This window comes from Vipera ursinii, assembly GCF_947247035.1.
Source record: "Vipera ursinii genome assembly, chromosome: 10".
NCBI classification, from domain to species: domain Eukaryota; kingdom Metazoa; phylum Chordata; class Lepidosauria; order Squamata; family Viperidae; genus Vipera; species Vipera ursinii.
In genome coordinates this window covers 12,138,896-12,162,926 of record NC_139520.1, presented here as the reverse complement: position 1 = coordinate 12,162,926, position 24,031 = coordinate 12,138,896, and the positions used below count along the sequence as shown (strand labels likewise).

General features: G+C 38.2%; 1 protein-coding gene across 1 annotated transcript in view; it reads left to right on the top strand.

The window, feature by feature from the left end:
* Nucleotides 1-24,031, top strand: part of CDH11 (cadherin 11) — a 116,277-nt gene that overhangs the window by 57,148 nt on the left and 35,098 nt on the right. Inside the window, exons 3-5 of the mRNA XM_083370509.1 lie at nt 17,614-18,025; nt 19,857-20,151; nt 23,587-23,706. Coding sequence (XP_083226635.1) covers nt 17,798-18,025; nt 19,857-20,151; nt 23,587-23,706 — 643 coding nt within the window. The 5' untranslated portion in view covers nt 17,614-17,797. The remainder of the gene's footprint in view (nt 1-17,613; nt 18,026-19,856; nt 20,152-23,586; nt 23,707-24,031) is intronic.

Below are 24,031 nucleotides of genomic sequence, written 5' to 3'. Positions count from 1 at the left end.
CTGTCTGTCTGTCTGTCTGTCTGTCTGTCTGTCTGTCTATCTATCTATCTATCTATCTATCTATCTATCTATCTATCTATCTATCTATCTATCTATCTATCTATCTATCCTGATCACCATAATCATCATCTTATTGTAAGGAAACCATACCACACTACTGTATGTCAAAGCTCTTGTCTGGGTTCCAATAATGTTTAAAAATATGTCTAGCAACTGTTGGAAATGTAGACAAAAACCAGGCACATATTATCATCTTTGGTGGTCATATCCTAAAGCCAAAAGATTCTGATCAAGAATACATACATGGTTAGAGAAAATGATTAAAAAACATATAGATTTCAAGCCGTAATTATTTTATTGTAGGAAACTACGAGAAAGAATGTATATATTTAATATTACAGGTAATAACTGCAGCGAGAATTTTATTCGCTTAGCATTGGAAAAATGCAGAATTACCAACGGAGAAAGAGTTAATCAAAAAAATTCTAGATTGTGCAGAAATGGACAGGTGGACATTGAAAATGAAAGAAGACTCAGTATATTTTAGAACAGGGGATACTTTTTATCAATGGCTAGAAAAAAATGAGATAGAGAGAAAGGAATTTAGTACGTATTAGTAAGCTTAAAGAATGATGGTTATTTCTGATACTTCTGACAAAGGAACAGATTTCTTACACCCACCGTGGCTGCAGAAGAAAAGGTTGCTGGTGACCCCAAAAGCTGAACACGGCTCAGTGTTATGGCAATTTTTTTAACTAATATCAGTGGGTATATGATGTTAAGTATTTTTTTTCTCCCCTTCCCCATTTCATTTTACAACAGGACCATTCTATTCAATCTGTAAGCACACAAGGGAATTGTGTGCTCCAGGTGAGACCAATTCCAGTTGAAAGAACAACTACCTTTAACAATTTTGTCCACATGGTTGTAGGCACTGATTTTCTCAGATCATCCAACCAAAGAGACCCTCCACTGTTAGACAATCTGTCTTCCAAAAGAGGTTTTTCTAGATATGCAGAGGAGCACATAATGCTGGGGATGACTCTGCTCCTGTCTGCTTCTTCCATCTCTGTAGGTTAATATATCATCATGGGATTTCAAAGAAGGTTAAATGTGACATATGACCTGCAGAATTACAACTCCTGAAATGTGCTAGTTCCTGCTGGTATTTCTTGGATAGACTCAAAAGGGAATAACAGCAAGAAAGAAAATGACTGAAGTTTTAAGGACAGGAAGAGCTACTGTGTTTAGAAAATTTATGATTCAGAAAACATATGTAAATACATGAGTTAAGCTTCTGAGTCTGGTTCTTGCATAGAGAAAAAAAACCCATAAATAAATTCCAAGGACAAGAAAACATTAAAGGACAGGACACATGTGTATAATAAATATACATAAATGTCACTCTACCTCTGACTGGGATTATAAATCAGACAAATCAGAAAGACAGGATGCTTTAAAAGACAGGAACTAAATTAAACAAGAAATCCATCAATATTCCATTTTTTTTCAAAACAAGGAAGGGGTAATTTGTTTGTGTGAACAAGGGCACATTCAGAAATCTCATGGTAGATTTAGAAAATGGCCAGAGACTGTCTGCTTTGGCTTCAGTCTAGGCATAAGTAAGTTCCTTAATAAATCACACTCATATCAGCAGAGACTGCTTTAGTGAAAGGCGTTGCTTTACCTATTTTGTGCTTCCTAAGCAATGGTTGGATTTTAGTTTTACTCATTATACTTCCTGGCTCAGGAAGTATCAGCTATTTATTAAATGATCTCATAAACCAGAATGAAAATGGCACTAGATTTTTGAGAAGATAGTTGGCTATTGAGTTTTGTCGATTTCTGCAACTTTCATAAACATTGGCAGTGATTATGCAATTAATGTAATGGGAGGTTGTTTCTGTGTGTGTGTGTGTGTGTGCAAGAGGGAAAAAGAGAGGCTGCATACTCAGGAGTTGAGCAAACTATTTCTTAGAGAAGCTGAATTTTTGGAGTTTACAATTTCATATTTCTAGAAAAAGACTACTTTGAAGAATATACTTTTTAAAAAGTAGCTGCTAAGGTTACTCCTTGCTGTCCTGTACATTAATGTTTGATTATATAAGATTGAGGAAGAAAGAAAATTGGTGTTATCAACATTGCTAGTGATGAGATACATTTGTAGAAAAATACCTGGAGAAATTTTACTACAAACAAAGTGAGGAAATTGGGAAGTTTGTCTCTTGAATTTATCTAATCCTAGATGCAATTCTGAATCTGTTTATTTAAATGTGCTCCAACACACTGCAGCCACCCTGCACAACAGGAGAAGGAAACAGAGCATCTATACATCTTCCAACAAAAAGGATATCCATGAAACTTCATAAAAAAATTGCCTGACCACACAACCCAATTTAACACAACCAATACAAGCCATACATCAAAAACATCTCAGAAACTACCAACAGACTATTACAAACACATGAATTCAGAGTAGCAAACAAGCAAATTAAAGCCTTCCAAAGCATCCTAAGTAAACAAGCCAGAAGACATGTTGAAAAGTCTTTAATTTCACAACATATGGACTTAACCATAGTTTCAACTAGGACCATCCTAGATCAAGCCATGTACAAAAACACTAGGGGAATTTCTAGAAGTCTGGCACTCTGTCAGATTAGCCAACAATGGACACACAGACACAATCATACTCTGCATACTGTGCAAAAGAGACAATCCACAAGCCAAAAGGGGAACAAAAAGACCAAAACACGAGCAATCAACACCCAGATGAACATACATTAATTCCAAATTTAACATAAGACCAATAATCAAGAAATAAAGAATACTCCAGTCAAGGAACTGCCAAATAACCTAACAGTAAACAGCCCAACCAAAGAACCTCCACGATTGCTCCCACCAAGACTGATAGGGCAAGCCATTAGAATATAAATGGAGAGAATATCTCACTCCTTACTGATGACGTTACCTAGTTTGGGTAATGCAATGTCTGCAAGAAAACAAGCAAGCTCTGAGAGCACAAAGGACCCCCAATTTGCCATTTGTCAAAGGTTCCTCCTGAGAAAGAAAGGACATCTACTTTTCTAGCCTATTTTCAGGGTGTTTCAGCATTTCATTTTTCACTTTCTCCTGATGTCTATGGAAATTGGTGATGACCTATAAAGCCCTACATGGCCTGGGTCCGGGATATCTGAGGGAACACCTGCTGCCAGCATCAAGTTCCCTTCGTCCTGTGCGCTCCCACAGGGAGGGCCTTCTCAGGGTGCCGCCGGCAAAGGATTGCCGGTGGGCAACACCCAGGGGGAGGGCCTTCTCTGTGGGCGCACCTGCCCTCTGGAACCAGTTACCCGTAGAGCTCAGGACTGCCCCTGATTTTCGCTCATTCCGCCGGGACCTGAAGACCTGGCTTTTTGAGCTTTCTGGCCAGGACTGAGAATTTTTAATTTTTAACTTATTGTAATTGGGTTTTTAATCAGAGTTATAGGGGTTTTAGATTTTTAATCAAGGATAATTTAATCTATTTTAATTGTTATTAACTTTTTGTATTGTAATGTTATTTTAATTGCCTTGTGAACCGCCCTGGGTCCTACGGGAGAAGGGCGGTATATAAGTTCAATAAATAATAATAATAATAATAATAATAATAATAATAATAATAATAATAATAATAATGTTTGCCCAAAAGGTGCTTTTTCCCCCCTGAAAGACAACTGGACTTTGTTGAGGTTTTCCTTGAAAACAGTTAGACTGAAGAAGCTTCTTGGATAAGAAGTGAAACATTTGGGGAAAAAGCACCTTTGGGACTTTCTCTTGACGTTTTTGTTGAGCATACAAGTCCTTGACTTACAACAGTTCGCTTAGTGACTGTTTGAAGTTACAAGTTTTTCACACTTATGATTGTTGCGTCATCCCCAGGGTCGTATGATCAAAATTCAAACCATATCCTCATATTTATGACAGTTGCAGTGTCCTGGGTTCATGTGCTCACCTTTTGGGACTTTCTGACAAGTAAAGTCAGTGGGGAAATCAGATTCATTTAACAAATGTGTCACTAGTTTTAACATCTGCAGCGATCACACTTAACCACTGTGGCAAGAAAGGTTGCAAAATAGCAAAACCCACTTAACAGAAACTTTGAGCTCAATTGTGGTCGTAAGTTGAGGACTACCTGTATTTTTGTAGAAAATTGGTGGAGGTGACTCTTGCTGGTTTGTTTTCATTTTTATATATATTCCCACCAGAAACAAGTTCCAGGTAAAAGGAATTCCCTTTTGAGACCTGCCCAGGGGAATGAAAAAGTGAAAAGCCAGGGGAGCAGCAGAAAGCTGGAGAGAAGACTGTACAAGTAAAGAAAAGACATTCAGACACATCTCTTGGCCTAAGCAACTTAAATAAGTATAGAAACACCAACAAACACACATCCATTTCTTTTACCAACAACAACAACAAAATAATTCAAAATAGTCTTTAATTAAATTTCATCAGAATAATCAAAATAGTAATGAAGAGAAGGAGAAGATTTCTGCTCAGTACAACTTCCAAAGCCTTTCCGCCTTGGTTCATACAATGGTGAGCATTCCCCCCCCCCACCCCCACAATTAACAGTTTGCACAAACTCCAGACTGGGGAAGACTATTAATCTTTTCTCCCTAAGAACAAGACTGCTGCTAAAATCTTGATTCACCAGTGATTCTTTTGAATGAATCATTTGCTTGTGGCAAGAAAAAACATCAGAGGTCAAATGTTCTCCCCCCCCCTCCCCACCAGCAGATGTTTAGATAGAAGAAAAGACAAACTTACGATAGTATTCGAATTTTCACTTACCTGCTCAGGCTGGTAACTTTTGTGTGGATGTGGTCTCTGATCGATGATCCGAGAAACTCCAATAAAGTCCTTAATTGTTTCTTTGGATGATGAGCAATTTGTAAATCTAAAAACAAAACAAAACAGAAAGTAACATGCAAACTGTTAAAAGGATGCAGAGCAAAACTGTGGAGAACAAATTCATTCTTAAGGGTTGTATTAATTCCTAATTGATAGGAAAATGTTCTGCATTTCTGGTAGCTTCAGCAACCCTGAGGCTTATTCATCTAAAAGACAGAATTTGAGATTTAGACTGCTATTTAGATTTGGGTTAGAGCTGGACAGATCATAAATTACAATGATTTTTGCTACAGCATTTTTGTTTTGTAGAGTGTGCATGCAAAAAAAGGAATGTGCTTAGGCTAAGCCTGACCTTGAACAAAACATGCATGAGAACTGGGTGAAAATAAGTGACAAAAAGACAGTTACTTGACATGGATTATTCCCTCCTGGGTCCCCTCAACAACCACATATAAAAATCAAGCAGAACTGGAAGCGGAATGGGCAAAGGGGATGGCAATATTGTATTTTGAGTACAATGTGAATTTTCCACTTAGTTCTGAGTTGCACAAGTACACAATTATTGTTTTAGAATAAATTTCCCCTAAGAGCCTAGCCTTTATTTCAAATGATATTGTCAATCACTCTGTTCCATAATAAGCCTACTTTTTTTTGTTTAATGCTGCTTGGTTTGCTATTCCAGCAGAGTTTATATTTAAAAAAACAGACAGCTGGTATCACATTTATCTCAAGAGCATCTCCCTAAAGGCAGCAAAGGAACGTTAAAAACCATTTATAACCATTTTTCATTTCCTGAACCTTTTAGTTTTTTTTTCTTTTTTTCCCTCCCTTGTTTTCCCTTAAGACAATTTCTATGTCATTTCAGTTTGGGGGCTGTTTTGCTTCTATTACATGCTTAAATTGGGCTTTACTAGATCCACACTGCACATACCTGCAAATTAAATGGAGACTGAGGAAACAGAATAACTGTGGCAATCGAATATAAATAATACAGCATATTGCTCTTGTCAAAACTAGTGCAATGCCTGGGAGAGATGCCAGCATGCTTTCACAGCATAATTGAAATAGAGGTGGGATCATGCTTCTTACCCACCACTCCGTTACTGATGTGCACTGATCGGACAAAGTCCCAATCTTCGGAAAGAAATTCACAAGCATGGATGGTGCTGTGCATCAGAAACCATCAGTGCCCCAAAGAACTTCAGGGACTCTGCCGAAACAAACCCTTTGGGTGCATATGCAGGAACCTATGTGAGCAGCTTTAGAATCTTCTCATATTCTTCACGTTCTTTACACTGTATAATTGGAGAAATTCTCAGCCTACAAGGCAAATAATAAGGATGGCTCTCTCTTGTATTTTATTTTGTTCCAATTGCCATCTTTATTAAATGCCCAAGAGTGACAGAAGGAAAAGCCTTTTTTTTTTTTTTGCAGTGGCTCCACGGCTCTACTCACAGTATATATTTGCTCTGCTTTGATTTCTGGCTAACTCGATTATTGAAATGTCTGGTAGGTCAGTGTTCATCAAGATTCTTTTCTTCTATGGCCCTCTTGAAAATTGTTAAGGCTCATGGTGACAATGCAGTGGCTCATCGGTTAAGGCCCTTGATCTGAGTCCCATCTTTTCTGGTTAACTTGATCATTATGCCTTTAACAGTAAGCTGGCCAGAATCACCTTGAACTGTGAGATGCCCCCCCCATCATATAAATTAATTAAATAAAATGTCAGCTAATGTAGAGATCTCTTTTGTTGTGGTAGCATGACACCAAATAACTGCAATCCCATTCTTGGTTATTTGGAAGCAACTCGCACTGCACAAATGATCATGCTCGAGCATGGCTTCAAAAAGTAATATGAGCTCTTAGGCTCCTGGAATCATTACCATGTAATGCACCATTGGCTTTGTATACCTGTAAAGGAGGTGAGAAATTCCTGACACATAAATATACTTCTAGAAGGGAAGAGAAGGATCTACTACAAAGATGATTAGGGGGCTGGAGGCTAAAACATATGAAGAACGATTGCAGGAATTGGGTACGGCTAGTCTAGTAAAAAGAAGGATCAGGGGTGACATGATAGGAGTGTTCTAATATTTGAGGGCTGCCACAAAGAGAGGGGTCAACCTACTTTCCAAAGCACCAGAAAGCAACTCAAGAAGCAATGGATGAAAAACAATCAAGGAGAGAAGCAACCCAGAACTAAGGAGAAATTTCCTAACGGTGAGATCAATTAACAGCGGAACTGCTTGCCTTCAGAAATTGTAGGTGCTCCATCACTGGAGGCTTGTAAGAAGAGATTGGAGAGCCACTTGTCCGGGAGCGTTGTAGTCTCTCGTGCTTGAGCAGAGAGTTGAACTAAAATGCCTCCAAAGTCCCTTCCAACTCTGCTATTCTGTTACTGCAAAAGAACTCCATTTTCATGGATAAGTCAACAATTCTCAAATTACATTTTAGCACATGTCCTGGATCATGTGATTTAACATGGAGAATGACATCAAGTTGTATTCTTATTTGCTGATATTGCTTCACTTCCAGGCAAGTGCAGATAGGTTAAAATTGGATATTGTCAGAAAAACTGACACAGGTAGCATTATCAGTGTCAAATGGATTTAAGAAAAAAACAATTATCAGCCTGAGCTGACAGTTTTGCTATTTGCTGATGTTTGGAATACTGATTGAGATTGCCTAAGAAGGTTAAAAGGGACGCGGTGGCTCAGTGGGCTAGGACGATGAGCTTGTCGATCAGAAGGTCGGCAGTTTGGCGGGTCGAATCCCGAGTGCCGCGTAGCAGAGTGAGCGTCTGTTACTCGTCCCAGCTTCTGCCAACCTAGCAGTTCGAAAGCACATAAAAATGCAAGTAGAAAAATAGGGACCACTATGGTGGAAAGGTAAGAGCGTTCCGTGCGCCTTTGGCATCTAGTCATGCCGGCCACATGACCACGGAGACGTCCTTGGACAAGCGCTGGCTCTTCGGCTTTGAAACGGAGATGAGCACCGGCCCCTAGAGTCGGAAATGACTAGCACGCATGTGCGGGGGAACCTTTACCTTTACCTTTAAGAAGGTTAAAACACATTTTTTTAAAAAATAATAGTTTCCAACCTTTCTTAACCATTGTTTTTACTAGACATTTAGCAATAAAAAAAATAAAAGGTCTTATAGAAATTAATGACTATGTCTTTATTTGTTATATGTGTGGATTTTAAAATATAATTTATGCTTTAGTGCTTACAAGAGAGCCTGGATTTTTTTTTGTCTAACAAATCAAAGTTAAAATAAATCATGGTGTAGCACAATATGTGAAGCTAAATTGCGTTAACATTTATCACCATTAGCCAATCATTATTTCTGATATTTGAAAGATTTTAGTAAAATTGTTCAGTTTTACTCCCTACAGGAAGATTTTAAACTGAATTTTCCCCTTTCAACTTTAAAGTCCAAGAAGCTATTTGTTTGGATGATTGGCACTGGCATAATTTGAACCATTAATGTAATTTGTATACATTAATACATACAGATGTCCATGTGAGAGCACATGTAGAAAACACACTTTTCTGTAAAAGAAGGGGGAAAAAAAATCTAAAAACATTTTAAGATAACAAAGGAATCACTAAAAGTCATTCAAAGGGCCTAAAATTGTTGTCTTTCTCCTCTTAAATCTTGTAAAATATTGTTGTGGGTGTAATGTTGTAGGGGAAAGATAGATGGATTTTATCTCCAAAGGGAGATAAAATTCCATAGTCTGGAAATGATTACTCTGTTTTATGACTGTAATAGCTATAAATCACTCTTAAATAATTGGCATAGCTGGTCTAATATGGAGAAAAAAGAGCAGCTGGCTACTAATCAGTGATTAGTAGCCTCTTACAGATAGCATGGTTCATTGTTTATAGCTTGGTCTGTTTAACTCAGTGAGCAAAGTCAGATCCTAAGGGGAAAATAAGAAGAGAAAGTTCTTAGTCCCAGAGTCTTGAGATGATCAGGAAGAATCTCAGTTGCAAGCAACCCTGAGGGAGGTTGGAGAAGAGTTATAAATTCGGAAGAGTAGGATGGCTTCTCCAGATATTGCCTCATAACTTTGCAATGAAGTTCTGATCTCACCAGCTTTTAATTTCACTACAACTTCCATCCAGCAGCCTTAGTTGTCTCTACTCTTTTGGACACAGAGAAGGAAGAGTTTCCAGGAGCTAATCCCAGTGTTGTCCTATTTAGAGAGAGTGACCATTTTAAGCGCTTCTCTAACAGCTGGCTGGAATGTTACTATCTCTTCAAAGTCCTGAAGAGATATATTAACTCAGGGGTCTTCAAACTTGGCCCTTTTATGACTTGTGGATTTCAGCTCCCAGAATTCCTCAGCAAGGCGTGCTGGCTGAGGAATTCTGGGAGTTGAAGTCCACAAGTCATAAAAGGGCCAAGTTTGAAGACCCCTGTATTAACTGTTCCTTATCAAGAGCAGATCTGAGAAAGAGACAAAGCCTTCTGCAACTGATTACTAGTGCCTTCAGTTTAGCCCATTGCCCTTAGGAGAAGCTCACAGCCTGCTGACATAACATTCCCTCCTGTTTTTCTTCCCTATTCTACTACTATTAGCTTTTTTTCCTACAAAATTAGCATCTTTGAATCACTTGATTGTTATCTTATGAACTGCAGCCAAAATTATTAAGATACCAAAGGCGTATCCTCTAAAGAAGGGGTGTCAAACTGGTGGGCTGTGGGCCAGGTGTGTCACATGCAGGCAACGCTTACCCAGGCTCTGCAAAGGCAAAAAAAAACATCACAATGTGTCGTGTGACGCGATTGGGTTTGACACCCATGCACTTTAATTTGGAGGGAACATATGTAAAGGAAAACCATAATCTAGATATGTGAAATAATATAGGCTAGTGTTTCTCAACCTTGGCCACTTTAAGATGGGTACGCTTCACCTCTCTGAATTCCCAGCCAACCAGCTGAAGTCCATCCATCTTAAAGTGGCCAAGGTCAAGAAACACCGATATAGGTCATTAAAAATATAGAGAGGTGTGTTTGTGTGTGTATGTGTTTGCATGTTTCTCCTTGTGCCACACTTTAGAATTTGGGTTTTTTTCATTAAAGCCATATGAGGAGATATTTAGGATTTAGGATAAAAAGAAATACTTGCTTACACAATTTGCTGTGGTGTGTTGTGTTTAGAAGTTAAAAGGGGATCAGAGAGATCCATGGAGGATTGGTCTATTAATGGCCACTAATGGTACCATCTGTATGTGGTACCTCTTGAATCATGTGAGATTTGTGTTTGTTGGGAACAATGGTGGAAAAACATTAGTATTGTCTCAAAGGTGCTTTTTCAAAAGGCGACTAGACTTTGTTTTTCCTTGAAAAGGTTTCACTTCTCATCCAAGAAGCTTCTTCAGTTCTAACTGAATAGAATCCTTCCATTCTTTACCATTCAGTGAGAACTGAAGAAGCTTCTTGGATGAGAAGTGAAACATCTTCAAGGGGGGAAAAAAGGAAGTCCAGTTGCCTTTTGAAAAAAAGCATCTTTGGGACAACCATGACCAACAGGACTGAGAATTTCCATAGACTATTTCCATGGACTGAGAATTTCCACGCACTATTGTCCATGTTTATGATGCAGAATAATGGCTCTTTGTGGCAAGGCTCTTGTTTACTGGAATTAAGCTTGTATCCATACCCAGAGTCAAACTGAACAAGTCTCTTATCACTATTGATCTGGTGCATATCCAATTCAGAAATGTTAATACAGTCAAGCTCCAATTTCTTGAAATGTAAGAGAATTCTTGAATTGCTAGAGGAATAACAGGGCTGCTAATAACTAAGCAGACTGAAGCCATTTTTCCCCCCTATTGCTCATAAAAATTCTCAGCAGGGAAGCAAGCTTACTTAAACACCTTTCCATAATAATTCAGTTCATTGAGACAGAGTTGGGAAACACAGGCAATTGTTTATTCCACAGTGTAGCACAGAGGAATAACATTATTTATATCAGCATTGCTGCATATTCACAAATGCATTGTTCCATAAATAGCTATAATGGAGTACACACTTGCAGATGCACCAAGGGACACTTCTGGCACTTTTACACAGGTGTCCCTAAGCCCTTCCTGTCCAATTCTTATTGTTGCATTGTCTCATATTGTTTGGAGGAGTGAGCTAATTGGTAGCCTGGCAGCACCACTTTTATTTAAGAGTAAATTTCTCCCCTGTGGTTTATTCTGGAGGGAGAAAGTAGAAGTTCTTTTCTGCAGCATCAGAGCTACCAAACATTTAGCTACATTCCTGCCAGAATGAATGCAGTATCTAATGAGAAGACAGAGTTGTCTATTAAGATTTGAAGACCCAGTATAGCATTAAAAGAGCAATGGGCAAATGAAAGCAAGGCTATCAGGATTCCTGTCAATAGCAAGGATTCTTTATACAGTATGTATAAAACCAGAGAGAGAAGTAGAGTAAGGCAATAATAAGCATTTCTGTGCAAGCCAATTCCTAATATGAATGAACAAAGGGATTCTTATCACACCCACTCTCCATATTTCCTTTAGATCACTAATTTCTTCAGATTCCTTAATATGTATGCCGGGACTGGGATGACTCAATTTAACTGGCAGAAGACAGCTTGGAATGATTTTCTCCTCTGCAATGGAAGATTGTCTAAGGCAAAAAGACAGATGACTCTTCCCATTTTAAAAAACTCATCTGAGAACAAGGGAAAAAATTCTGCTTCTGATTGGTTGCTTAGACTTTGACTTTCTGGGGATTTGCTGGACTCTTATCTAGATCTGTTTCTCAAGCTTGATAACTTTAAGACATGTGGACTTCCTCTCATGCTGGCTGGGGGAACCTGGGAGTTGAAGTCCACATATCTTAAAGTTGTCAAGCTTGAGAAACACTGGTCTGGATTGATTGATTCATTATATACTGATTGATTAGCTCTTGGAGTGTTTTCTCTTTTTACTAGCAACTATTCCCAGCCTTCAGTAAGGGGAATGTTTGATGTGACATCTCAGTGGAGAGACATTCAGCAGGCACTCAAAGTGGATAGGCTGTTTCTGTCCAGAACAGATAGCAGATCACCAGACCACAAATGACATAGGGGTAACAATTAGCACCTTGAACGGCACCCAGAAACACACTAAGTCAGAACATCTCTTACAATATTTGCATTAGTAAACGCTACTGGGTCTGATTCACAATTCTCCAACATAATATTTGAAGGTATATAAATAGTGGTTGACTGAGGTTCCCTGATTTATTTATTTATTTATTTATTTATTTATTTATTTATTATTGGGACTTATATGCCGCCCTATCTCCCGAAGGACCCAGGGCGGCTAACGACAATAACATACAATTAAATACAGAAGTTAAGATAAAATTAAAATGAAAGGCTTTGACTTCCTATGGTAGGTTTCAGCCTTGGAAGCATTCCATGTCAGACCTGTGGGTCACATTGTGGCACCAAAATTATTGGGTGTGTTTCTTTCCAAAATTCACCGCAAACCATTTTGAATGTAGCTGAAAGGGAAAACTGTCAAAAATAGTGAAGAATAAGCCTATAAGCTGCTCTGTGTACCTTTTTAAAGGAAGGGGGTTCATTCAAGTCAATATTAACTTCTGGCAGTGGCCTGGAGAAGTCCCTGCCGTTTGTTTGGCAAGGTTTTGAAAGTGGATGATCATTGCTTTTTTCCTAGGGCTGAGAAAAAGTACTGACCCAAGTATTTTTGTATCCAAAGCAGGACCCTTAGACATGGATCCAAACTGACACCCTTTATGTATCTTGAAATAACTAATTGCACACAAATGAAATCCAAAATAATTGTTATTCTGATCCCATCCAAATTGCACATCTTTATTTTCACCATTGGCTTTCCTTGGCAATACAGTATATAAATTGGGCTGTCTTGACTATTACGCAGCAGATTTTATTAACAAAATCATACAGCATAATGACATTATTATAGGCAAAGCAGCCCATTGGAAGTTGAACAGTCTAAAGAAGCCATGGGAACGAAAATCTATAGTTTTTCACAACTGTCCTGATTTGCTAGAGATGAAATGAAATTGATTGGAGCATTTCAGAAATTCCTTCCCCACTTCATTTCAATAAATGCCTCAATCTTTCATAAGATTATTATTGGGTGGAGCCTCAAAATCTGCTTTATGAATTCTGTATTCTGGCGGAACAGCTACCATTTTATCATGCAAAAATGCTGGTTAGATGATGGTAAGAGATTATGAACGTCAAATGAAAAAGCACTCTATAGAAATATTTTTGGTCCAACTAGGATTATATATGCAGACAGAGAAGACATTGGAAAATAATCCGACATGATTTCTAAGTTCTTGCCTTGTCTTTTTATTATCAGATGATCATTTTTATCTCCCTTCTCCTTTAAGAAAATTGATGTGGAACTTTTACTGTGTAAAATTAATATACTTTTTGGAAAGCAAAAAAAAAAACAGACTTATTTTTCTTAAAAGGTTGTTGCTTGTCTGCTTGCTTGCTTTGGAGTGAGGATGCCACTTGATATTTTATAGAATGGTGCTTTTTCATGTTAATTATGCATTTTAGTTTTAAAATGTCAGCATCTAGAGCTGTACAAATCTGTTTCGTTTTCTTTTTTTCCTTTCACATTTTACCCCATTTTGCACACTATTTTCTTTGGGCTCTGTGACAAGGAATAGCAAGGAGGCTGATGTCACTGTAAGTTTAAAAATACAATATTCATTTCTACTTTTATTCAAACCTCCTTCAAGAGTTCTTAATAAAAGTATCAGGGCAAATTAGTGCCTCCTTTATTGGCTGCTCAGCCTTTTGCTTTTCCAGTGGAGGGGAGATTTATGCATATTTAAGAACTCAGGTACCACATCAATTTACCTGGTCTTGGGGTAGCTTACAACAAAAACGTAGAAACCAATGCTAAATCCACAATGCATAATACAAAAGTCAGATGGTATCCTCTCATCATTCTCTAAAGGACATCCAGAGCCACACAAAGTTCACTCACTTGCACAAGGTCATCATATTAGACACAACCCTGGACTTAAAAGAGGAGGAAGACGGTTCCAAAATATATTGGCTGCAGCTAAAAAAATATTGCTCCCTACCTGTTACAGAGTAGGGATGCAGTGGCTGAGTGGGTTAGGATGCTGAGCTTGTCGATCAGAAGGTCAGCAGTTTGGTGGGTCGAATCCTGAATGCCACGTAGCAGAGTGAACACCTGTTACTCGTCCCAGCTTCTACCAACCTAGCAGTTAGAATGCATGTAAAAATGCAAGTAGAAAAATAGGGACCACTACGGTGGGAAGGTAACAGCATTCCGTGCACCTTTGGCGTCTAGTCATGCCGGCCACATGACCACGGAGACGTCCTCGGACAAGCGCTGGCTCTTCGGCTTTGAAACGGAGATGAGCACCGGCCCCTAGAGTTGGAAACGACTAGCACGCATGTGCTGGGGAACCTTTACCTTACCTTTACCTGTTACAGAAAACCACTGACAGATTTTGCAAGTTGAGGACTCATCAGTCAGGAGAACAGAAGACAACATGTACCGAGAGTCAGGTCTCTGGGGTCTTACAGATGAAACCCAACATAGTGAATTGCACACATATAACCTATCGATAACCGATGCAGAGCTTGCAGTCCAGATGTAATAGGACTTTATTCAGCAATACTGCATCGGTGAACAGTTCTGTGCTGCAATTTGGACCAGCTGTGATGTCTGAACAGTGCTCAAAGCTGTCTCACAAAGATGGCAATAGCCTGTTAGATGTTAGTAAGAGCATGGTCTGCCCTTTAAGTATGTGTTTTATTAAAATGTGCTCCCTCCCAAGAGAGGTTCTGTTTTCTTTGTGGCTTGTGTGTTTAAATGCTGAATTAAGCAAGCTTCAGCCTGGTCCAATATGCTGCTGTTGTTGGTTTTCTTTTTTTTTTCTTCTCCTTTTTTTACATTCTTGTGTATTTTGAGCTTTCTCTGATCCTAATTCCTTGGTGTCCTTTTTTACAGTATTTCATATGGTTAGAAAGCCCAGATGCTTTTAGAAGAAGCTAAAGGCAAGAGTGGGGCTGACATACCATTATTGTTCAGATGAAAAGGGCTTATTTTCTTTTATTCCAAGCCCAAATGAAGACTCTGGTTTGTAAGCTCAAAGGAAACTTGTTGTTTCATCTCAACAAGCCCAGATACAGCAGGGCTTGATTCAAAATAGACCCCATTCTATTTTGAACGTTACACAGAGACTCCACAGATGTCACTACACAGAGACATTTTGAAAAATAAAGGGATTGCAAGCGATTACTGCATTAAGCCCTAATTAGTAAATTAAAGATAATGGCTTAAATGTGTGGTTAATGTTTTGTGTTCAGTTTTTTTCATGCCTGAACAACTGATAGTAAACACTTTCATATATCTGCATCTCCCCCTTTTGATATTTCTGCAGGCTTTCCATATAATTGCATTACCAAACCCAGTAATACAGTTAAGCTACTTTTTAGATGTTAGGGGAAATATTTGTGGATTTTTCACATACCTACTGTTGGATGGGAACATTTAAAATTAATGATCTGGCAAAAGAAAAATTGTTTGTATGTTTCCTTTATCTCCTTTAATTTTCCCCTATCTTTTTTTTTATTCTAAGGAGGATAGTAAGAGAAGAGCAGGCAGAGCTGAGTGGCAGGGTTAAATGTGTTATCAAGTCCAACCCCCTTCTGAATTCTGTTGACTCTTATCTGGCTCCAATTTAGTGTTAAACATTAGTTGACTAGATTCTCTTAATATAGGCTTGAATAAATCTTCTATGTTGCTACTTTATGGATAGTCCTGATTCTTTGCATCTGACATATATAAGGGTTCCCTTAGAATGTACTTTCTGATGTTTTATTAAGAATCTAGAACCATGATAAGAACTATTGTAGAAGGATCTGTATCTGGTCACCAAAATAGCCTTTGAACTTATTTTCTACAGTAAATCCACTATGATCTGCCCAACAGTTCACACATTATTAAATATAGCTTGTTGTCCAGGTACAGCCTGCTTTTCCAAGCTTCTGAGATTAGAAAGTGAGAAATATCCATTTTATGTGCTAATTATACAGTTTGGATGTAATGAAAAAAAACTGAGTAAACAGTAGGAGCTCAGTTGAATTTTGAAAATGTTCTTATTGAAATATCTGATGAAGTAGAGATGCTTTAAATAATGCTTGCCATATATATATATATATATATATATATATATATATATATATATATATATATATAGTACTTTCAGTTAATAAGAACTTTCTGTTAAAAGGAGAAGTTCCTTTAGGGTGGACATATCAAATGAAGATAAACCATGTTTATTACAGGCAATAATGTTTCTTTGTAGCCACTCCATCAATCTCCCCAAAATTGGTACCCTTATTGAACTAAAGAACCTGGTAGTGATTGCCAGGTTGTTTCAAGAACTAGGAATTGAATTTCTTTTTTTTCTTTTGTACTATGGAAACTAGCTATATGAAAGTGCAGTTGGAAATAGAGATGTAATAGAGTAGCTAAGATTATAAAGATCTTATCCAAATCTAGCAGGCTACCACTATCTTATCCAAATCCAACCAGGCATGCCTGACATTATGACACTAAAAAAGGATTGGGAATTTAATATTACACCACTAGCTTTTGGCCTGGTAGATTCCTTATCTCTCTGAAGATAGCATCCCAGATTTTTTTTTTTACCTTAGTTGGAATTTTCATCCGTACCAGGGAGGTCAAAATGTCTGAAGCAACTATATTTAGGTTAAATCTGATATATGCAGGAGGGTAAAATCATAGTGATAACTCATGTTATGTTGGCATCAGCCTTAGCAGGTAGATTAGATAGGAAACATAACCAGATGAGCTAATTCTACTTCACTGTAAAATTGTATTAATGGAATCTTGCAAATCCGTAAGTACAATTCTCATCTTCTCTCATTTATAGCCCAAGATACCAGGAAGGGTTTCTTCTAGGGTTTTTTTCCCCTCTCCCACTATGGAGCTGTGGACTATGTTGTCTCTTATCTCACCGTTCCCAGTATCTCTTTCCGTAGTCTCCCAGATCATTCTCCTGTACCACTGCAGATGGATATCTCTTTGCTTCCCAGCCCAAGTTAAGGATACATTACTTTGCACACTGTGAGAAAGTCTCCTGTTCTTTTAATGGTAACAGAAAGGATGGGCCTTCAGCTTGGACTCCAGAAATGATAAATGCTTTATTGAACTAAGATGTGGTCTTTACTGCCCTCCAAAGGTAGCAAAAAACCCTCTGTTTAAAAATATCAGTTCAGATCTTAAGTTGGACCACTGAAAGGGTGTGTCCCAAAATTACAAGTTTGTTTTTTGTTTTTGTTTTTAAAAAGAGGGGACGCTAAAGAGTAAAATGAGCACTGCTCTACAGTTTTGAAAATTTTTTTCCAACTAATACAAAGCTTTATGTTTTTAGCAAGTTATTAAAAATATGATATCCTGAGAATTCAAGATATACTTAGATTATTGTTTCCAACCTAGGGAGACCATCCAATCTTGGCCATCCTAGTGAATAATTTATGTAGTGTCTTTATATTTCATTTATATTATCGTCTTGGGAAAGAAACAAGCATCTTGTTTCAATGGTCTATTAAGCTTTCGTTACGTGCTACGTTTCTGAAATGCTGAGCTTAGAATAAAACACAGAGAACTAATTTTGTCTTGTTTGGGTTCTCCTTCTCACTCTAGGAAACTGTTTGAAGTCTATACGGAGTTAAAGTGATGGACTTAAGGAACATTGACGTCTCGGTTACGGAAAACCTGTGAACTTTCCAGAGGATTATAGTATCCCTGTTCACTTTTGTGGTGATCCTTTGAGAAGAAAGGGGGGGAAAAATTGGGGAGTACTCTGGTGCCTATATATTAACCAAAAATGAAGGAAGATTACTGTTTACATGCTGCCCTTTTCTGTCTGGGAATGCTGTGCTGCAGCTTTGTTATGGCAACAGACAATCTGAACCATTCAAGGCCGTCACTGCATGACCATCATGAGAAAGGGAAGGAAGGGCAAGTTCTCCAGAGGTCAAAAAGAGGATGGGTATGGAACCAGTTTTTTGTAATAGAAGAATATACTGGACCGGATCCTGTACTAGTAGGCCGAGTAAGTTTTTTTTAAGTATCTTTTTGTTCTTTCATAATCCTAAGATGCATATTTTGGTATAATGATTTGTTCTTTAAAGATGAATGGCAAGACCTCTCCTATCCAGTTGAGACTAGAATTAATTCATTTAGCTATACATCCAGCCAAACAACAGTCCATTCTTTGGTATTTAAGGTTAATAGTCCAAGACCAAAATGAAAAGCCTTAGTGGGGCCATACAAGACAGATTCATTTATGCTTTTGAGAGTTTCTTGCAGAAAGGGAAGAAAAACAGAATTCTTAGGCAGAGACTTGGATAATACAGATAAAATTAAAAACATGTTCTATTAGCATTTAGCTTCTTCGGTTTAAGTTAAAAATGTTAACTCGTCTAAGGAATTTGGTCTATGGGCTCATATCTGGTTTGATTACTTGCCAATATTGATTATTTTTCCCAGATATGCATTCTCTTCCTTCTTGCCTTTCCCCTGTCTTCCCTGGAGATGTCATAATTCATCCAAAATCTTCTCCATGCAAAACATTCATTGTACCATCAAAACTCTGTACCACATTCTAAGTTAAAATGAATATGATATTGACTTTAATTGTAGTTTCTGAGCTTTACTGCCTTGTTTTATGGTCTGTACTGCTCTTTTTGTCTCTGATTATATGTTGCTTTTATGTTTTGCATTCTAAAATAGCTTATACATTTAACTGAAGGAGAGGATGGACAAATTAAATATGTAGGACAGGAAAATTATACGTTATTTAATCACCAGATGTAAGATCAGATACTATATTTCAAAACTCAATTTGATGATCCATTGTTCCAATCAAAACATACATTCAAGTTATACATTCCTTAAGGAACATTGATTCTAGAATAAAAAACTGTAAAAGAAATCCAAACAATAAATTTGAGCAGATAATATACCAGTGCTTGTGATGACCACTGTCTTGTAAATGCTTCAAAAGTATCAATGTTAATGATATAAAAGTGTGTGTGTGTATGTGTGTGTGTGTGTGTGTGTGTGTGTGTGTGTGTGTGTGTATTTCCCAGCCTTTGCAAGTGCAGGCTCCACTTTTTCAGATCAACTGAGGATTGATCCATTTGTTGAAATAGGAATTGACCAACCAACTTGTCACCCCAACTTGTCACCCAAGTTCAACATAGTGGACCGAGATTGACTGGCCCAAATTCACTCAGCCAACTTTCAGGCTAAAATGGGATCAGAACTCACAGTCTCCTGGTAATTGGCCCCAACTCACCAAGCTAGCTTTCAGGTCTAAAATGGGACTAGAACTCTCAGTCTCCTGGTTTAATTCACCCAAAATACAGCATGGATGCCATTACTAGGGTATATTTTTACAATATTAGCATAGTGTCTGAACAAGCAAGCAAATACAACAAAGTAAATTTCAATACCTTGGGCTTAGTCTGATAAACTTGCTCCAGAAATTAGGCAGGCTCAATAAATGCAGAACGTCCTAAGCAGTGATCCATAGTCACTGATGGGCAATGTGGAAATAAATAAACAATGGATTTGGGTTGAAATGTAGAAAGCCAGGGGAGGCAATGGACCACTAGAGAACGAATTGTATAATCAACAAACATCTTTAGGTAGGCTTCCATCCTTGGAAATTAAACTTTTCTTTCTCCTTCTTTGAAAAGAAAAGAAAAGAAAAGAAAAGAAAAGAAAAGAAAAGAAAAGAAAAGAAAAGACAAAACAGTAATTATGTACCGTGAAAGTTGAAGAAAAATATTTTGGGAAAATATTAGAGATATTTGGCATAGCAGTAGCCTTTGTAGGCTTTGGCGACTTTATGTGAATATTTATTTTTCATTTTGCAGCTTCATTCAGATATTGATTCTGGTGATGGGAACATCAAATACATTCTCTCAGGTGAAGGAGCGGGCATTATTTTTGTTATAGATGACAAATCAGGGAACATCCATGCAACAAAGACATTGGATCGAGAAGAAAGAGCTCAATACACATTAACTGCCCAAGCTGTGGACCGAAACACCAACCGGCCCTTAGAGCCACCCTCAGAATTCATCGTCAAAGTCCAAGATATCAATGACAACCCTCCTGAATTCCTTCATGAAAATTATCATGCCAATGTACCAGAGAGATCCAATGTGGGTAGGTAACACAAACGTGCCCTATTATTCTCCTGCTGGGATGTGGATGTTTAGAAAGGAAGATATGTAGGTGTGGGTTGAATTATGGAGGCATTGGTCAACTAAGCTCAGAGAGCAACAAGAACTTCACTGTTGGACAATTACTTGATTATCAATTAGTATTTGCATATAGCATAGGGTTAGACTCAAGGTAAAGGTACAGGTTCCCCCGCACATGCGTGCTAGTCGTTTCCGACTCTAGGGGCCGGTGCTCATCTCCGTTTCAAAGCTGAAGAGCCAGCGCTTGTCCGAGGACGTCTCCATGGTCATGTAGCCGGCATGACTAGACGCCAAAGGCGCACAGAACGCTGTTACCTTCCCACCGTAGTGGTCCCTATTTTTTTACTTGCATTTTTACATGCTTTCGAACTGCTAGGTTGGCAGAAGCTGGGACGAGTAACAGGTGCTCACTCTGTTACGCGGTCCTCGGGATTCGACCCGCCAAACTGCCGGCCTTCTGATCGACAAGCTCAGCGTCCTAACCCACTGAGCCACTGTGTCCCTAGGGTTAGACTACATTTAATTGTATCCAATTATTATTATTATTTTTACAAATAACTCAAGGTGGAGAACATACCCAATGCTACTTCCTCCTCTCAACAACTCCCTGACATAGATTGCCCTGAGAGAGAATGACTGGCCCAAACTCACCCAGCTGGCTTTTATCCCTAAGGCAACACTAGAACTCTCAGTCTCTTGGTTTTTGGGTCTGGTGCATTAACCACTAGACCAGATAAAAGTTGTCTGGCCTTAATTCTCATAAGTATTGTTGAAGAAGGAAATCATAACTTTGAAAATAGGCCTGCAACACCATGGAAAAAAAAATCAATGGCTGAAGGAGTAGTTTTTATTCTGCTACCCTAGGGAAGGGACAGATATTTCTCCTCTCCTGGTTTCTGAGAAGCAGAGCAATTGTAGGCAAATCTTTCACCCTGACATTTTTAAAATTCATGATTAGGGGCATTTACTTGCTTCTTGTCCTTTTGTCTGGAAGAGTGATAATCCAGGGGGAAATGTATCTTGCTTTTGGTACCTTGCCTTGAATAAAATCAATTGTGGTAGGACAAGGCTCCCTATTCCTTCAGACAATGCTAAGGATTCTCCAGCTGATGAAAGATTTCCCATCTAAATTATTTGAGAGGAAATCTGGATGGATTTCTTCCTCGTACACTAGCTTCTTACATGCATGGATAACAGTGTTGTTGTTGTTTTTTCCCTTTTGACTGTAAGTAATATGAAACACTGCTATCTGGGTAGAGATTTATTTGTGCATCTAAAGCCTTTTATTTATATGAACAATGAGAGTACCTGACTTCTGTTCTGATCATCTAAAAGCTATGCTGCAAAATAAAAATAGAAGGGGGAGAGAAGATGAGGAGAAAAAAAAATCAAACAAGCTAAGTTGCAGCTTTTATTGTGACCACCAGGGATGAAAACAATTCAGGTAGCATTATGAAATAGCTGTTGGCTAAGTGACAGTTGGAGAACACTTAAAGCAGCTAATTTTCAACAATCCGGAAGAAACAGCTCCTCTGTTTATGAGAAGCAAGACACAGCTAACCGGGGACTTAAACAAGTTTTGGAAAGCATGCCGAGTTTCTGGAATTTGTTCCTGGCCTTTATTAATTCATTCCTGGCCTTTGCTAATAGCTCTCCTTTTTTTTTATTGGTATATGACTTTGAGGGAGGAACAAAGGAGACTTAGAATGGAGAAATCAGCAATTTTCCAAAAATGCTAACCAACTGCTTCTCCTATTGCAATTCTGGAGCAGACAAAGCTGCTTTGGATCTGGTCTATGTCCTTTCCCTGTACTTGCAGCAATTAATAGACTAATTTCCAAAAGGTTGCCTGATAGCCATCGGGACTCAAAAATATCTCTTGAATTTGGACGGTGTTAAGGTGACAACAGCAAGAATTGTCAAGGGTTTTTATCTCTCTTAATGCCTCCTTAACTCAAATGCATATTCAAGCCGAGGAAAAGACTTGTTTAGAAGATGTACAAAAAAACTCAGACCAGATCAGATCAAAATGGGCCAGATCATGCCAAAGGTTAAGAAAAAAGCTGCATTATATTCCCCCCCCCATGGCATCCTTATTTGCTGTGTTCCAAAGCCAGCAAATGTGCTTTATATCCAAGCACTGCACACATCAAATCAGGATGGCACTGGGGGAAATTTTAATGGACTGTTTCTTAGCCCCTGACCTAACCTGGCTCATTTTCAAATTCAGTCTCTCTTATGCTGGCTTGTTCCCAAATTTGGTCTTGTTCCACTTGGTTTGGGGAGAGTGATTCTGCCTCGTTTTCATTATTTGTTTTCCGGCATTTCATTAGTTGGAAAGAATTAGAACAACAGCTGTCCATAATCCAATCCCACTTGTGATTTTTTTCTAAACAGACAAATAACAGTCCTTAGAGGGAGGAGTCATCATTTTTTATCCATAAAGGAAACAAACAGCAAAATTTTGCATGCGCATCTACAAGACTTATGCACCAAATACCAGATCATAATTAGCTTGCCATAATTAGCTTGCCAATCTCAGCTGATTATACTGTGGTCTATATTGTGCCAATAGTCACTTTCCATTTATCATATGTATATCATGGAAGTGTTTTGGTATTTACTACAATACTGGCTGACTAAGGCTTTTACACAATACAAAATATAAAGCATAACTTAAATGTCCTTTCCAGGCAAATAAACTCCCTTTACAATAAAGCAATTACCCTTGAAAGATGCAGAAAAATGCTGAGTGAATCACTGCATATGCAACAAAGCTCACAGAGCTGGATAGTTATAGGTGTGTTATAGGAACCTTGTCTTTAGCACGTTGGGGGAATCAAGCAAGCAGATTCAGTGGCAATATAATTTATTTCTTTTGAAATAGCACATTCTTGCACAGCAAACGTGGGAAGAGATGTGACTGCTTTAAGATGTTGCAGGCAGGTGTCACGTTCACACTCCCATGCGCTCCAAAGCACTTTTAAAGATTGGATGCAAAGAGCTGTACAACCCTAAAATTAATACCCCAAATCATAATATTAACAAATTTCAAGGAAGGGCGGGGGAGGAGAAATGCATTTAGCAAATAGAATTAACTCAACTGTTTAATTCCCCCCCCACAAAATAAATAATACTAATTGAATAGAGATCTGCTTTAATCCCTGGTACAGCTGTTGGATAACCATTGGTGATTTGTTAGTAAAACCTCTTTTAAAGAAATGAAAGGTGGATTTTCCAGGGTATAATTAGTAAAGATCACCTCTCATATGTTTCTCATTGTTCCATTGAAAGGTGAAGTTGGCACTGTACTTAATCTAGAAATTTTGGAAGTGGGGAAAAGCATATGTATATCTAAAATGTATATTTATATATCTGTTCCCTTTTCTGTTTGCAGGTACATCTGTTATTCAGGTGACAGCCTCAGATGCTGATGATCCTACCTATGGAAATAGTGCCAAACTTGTTTACAGCATTCTTGAAGGCCAACCATATTTCTCTGTGGAGCCACAAACAGGTACTGGTCAACCATGTGATAACTGAAAAAGAATTTTAGAATCGAAGTGAGCAGCCAGAAACTTTCCAAATTTATTCAGGTTATATCACCATCCATTTTTAAATACATGACTCTGTCATCCAGTTGTTATTGGGCTACAGGTTCAAGCCATGGTCATTGGCTTTAATGTGTCTGGCTAATGACCTGAAAGAGATTAGCAATAGCACTAGTGCTTAAGAGTCATGTACTGCTTCATAGTGTTTTACAGACCTCTTTAAGCAGTTTACAGAGTCAACGTATTGCCCCCAACAATCTGGGTCCTCATTTTACCAATGTCGGAAAGATG